The sequence below is a fragment of the Sorghum bicolor genome, chromosome 3, assembly GCF_000003195.3.
Source record: "Sorghum bicolor cultivar BTx623 chromosome 3, Sorghum_bicolor_NCBIv3, whole genome shotgun sequence".
NCBI classification, from domain to species: Eukaryota; Viridiplantae; Streptophyta; class Magnoliopsida; order Poales; family Poaceae; genus Sorghum; species Sorghum bicolor.
Genome location: NC_012872.2, coordinates 81,542 through 83,948, shown reverse-complemented (window position 1 = coordinate 83,948; position 2,407 = coordinate 81,542). Strand labels below are relative to the sequence as shown.

Below are 2,407 nucleotides of genomic sequence, written 5' to 3'. Positions count from 1 at the left end.
TACTGGTTTAGAAGGTTCGGACTTTGGGTTACTAGTTTAGAAGATATGCTTGTACGATTTGAATCTATTGTATCTATATCTATATCTAGATATATATTAGAACATATCTCTCCTGTGTTGTATGAGTTAATATGACGTGTTATCCAATTTTAAAATAAATTAGAATACAACTTGCAATCGGATCCATGCTTAGGATTTTGGGGTCCTAGAGCGAAACATAAAACAAAACCCCTATATCATAAATAAAATAACTAAATTAGGTTTTATTATCTAACAATTTTCAATATATATGAACTATAATAATTATTTAATAACCTTTTTAAGCATTCATTAAACTATTAAGAAAAAACACAAACTATATTAATTGAGAAATTAGATGAAAATAAGAATTGAGAATCCGTAGAGAAGAAAAGGTACAAGTAACAAGCACCAGGGTGATTGGTAAATGCTTGCACGATGATGCATGGTGATTTGTGTGAGTTTCGTCATCAGGATAGAAAAACGCAACTAATACTTAGACTAACTGAGTTAAACTTAATTATGAACTTGATGCCTAATTACTAATTAAGGGGCCCTTAATTTGGGGGATCAGTGTGGTTGTGCAATTTGCGCTGCCCAATATACGGGTCTGGTTACAACAACACATATCTAGGTAGTACATTCCAAAATGTATTAGAGTAGATAATGTGACCATTACATAAATCTCCAAATTGCATGTCGTCCATGTGTAACTGCTCAGAAAGTTGTACGTCGTGGTGCAATGCACAGACATATTTTGCTAGTCATTAATAATCTCTAAATATCTCATACCCATACAATGCAAGTTACTAACTGCATCCTAATCATCATTAATATTCTTAGTTATTGCATGAATGTCCTTGTACGGGGCGGGTCTTTTAGAGAGGAGCCCGTTTCAAACAACATGTGAATATAATGGTCCGTGGTCAAGTTTAAACTCGAATTGTAGTACTATAGGAAATGTAAACGGAGTTGCTGTAAATCAATCAATCAGTTGATTAAATTCGCCAGAGATGGAAGCAAGGCTTTCGATCAGCTATTGGCGCCAAGCTGCTGCCGCTGCTTTCGGCACATGACTGCCGCCCAGCCGCACGCCCGGTGGCGGTGGTGCGCATGCTCGTCACAGCCCTTCCCGGCGGCCTCCTCCGCCCCCTTGGCCAACGGCAGCCTGTCCAGCGCAGCGGCCACAAACGTGGCCACCATGACCACCACGGGCCCTGCGGCCACCAGCCCTCCCAGCGCAACGCCGCCGCCCAGCACGCTGCCCCGCGGCCCCGCCAGGAACACCGCCGTCCCCGTGGCTGCCGACCCGGGCCCCGGGAACGGGAAGAAGCAGCCGGCCAGGCTCAGTATCTCCATGGTGCCGCGGAGCACCAGCGCGGGCTCCCGGAGCACCACATCCGTGACGTGCCCGGCCGCGCCCAGCACCAGCGCGCCGCGACGCCCACGCCGCGCGAACGCGGAGACGCACGACAGCACGTCGCGCCCCGCGGGCACCTCCACCACGTGGGCACGCATCGCGCTGGGGCACTCGTGCGCGATCACCACCGGCGGCTTGGCCCGGTTCTGCTTGGAGTTGGAGTTGGAGTTGGGGCACGACGACGCGGGCCGGCGCCGAGGGAGCTGCGGCTCGTGCCCCGTCATCGCACTCGCACTCGCGGTGGCCATTGCCGCCCGTGCCTGCCTGCCAACGGTGAGGGGCTGAGGGTGATCGAGGGCGGTCGATCACATCTATAATCATCTGTTGGTGTTGGCTTGGCAGGGCTTTTAAAGGTGTATTCGATCGTCTCATCCAGGCCACACGTACGCACAAGCACAAGCAGAGGCAAGCTGTCTGTTAACAAGACAAATAAGCGTGACGAATTATTTTATGTATGTAAGGTAGGTGCTGCTCTAGCATCCTAACAAGCTCCCAACTGTACGTTACGCCGGAGTACTGATTTTCTAACATCCTAAAAAGCAGTAGCTAGGCGGCGTGATCAATTAATTGCTCCAGCGTATTGCTACAGCTCACTGCGCATGTACTTGTTGAATCAGCTCTTGTTTAGTTCCCAAAAATTTATCTTCGGTCGTATGCATGGAGCATTAAATATATAGACAAAAATAAAAAACTAATTGCACGGTTTACTTGTAATTTATGAGATGAATCTTTTAAGCCTAGTTACTCCGTAATTGGATAATGTTTGTCAAATAAAAACGAAAGTAGCCAAAAACTAAAACTAATCAAGGCCTCGGTTGTGTACCTAACAGGAGACAAACGAACCTAAATCGATACTTTCTCTGAGTCCAAATTAATGCCAAGTATTTTAGATTACAACATGAGGTTGGGTGCTACTAGATTTATCATGAAAATGAATTTCATAATGAACAATATATTTGTCTCTATTAA

General features: G+C 46.3%; 1 protein-coding gene across 1 annotated transcript; it reads right to left on the bottom strand.

The window, feature by feature from the left end:
* Nucleotides 589–1,733, bottom strand: LOC8078067 (AT-hook motif nuclear-localized protein 16). The gene has a single exon (XM_002454816.2). It carries the CDS (start codon nucleotides 1,684–1,686, stop codon nucleotides 1,051–1,053), a length of 636 nt encoding a protein of 211 aa, XP_002454861.1. The 5' UTR covers nucleotides 1,687–1,733; the 3' UTR covers nucleotides 589–1,050.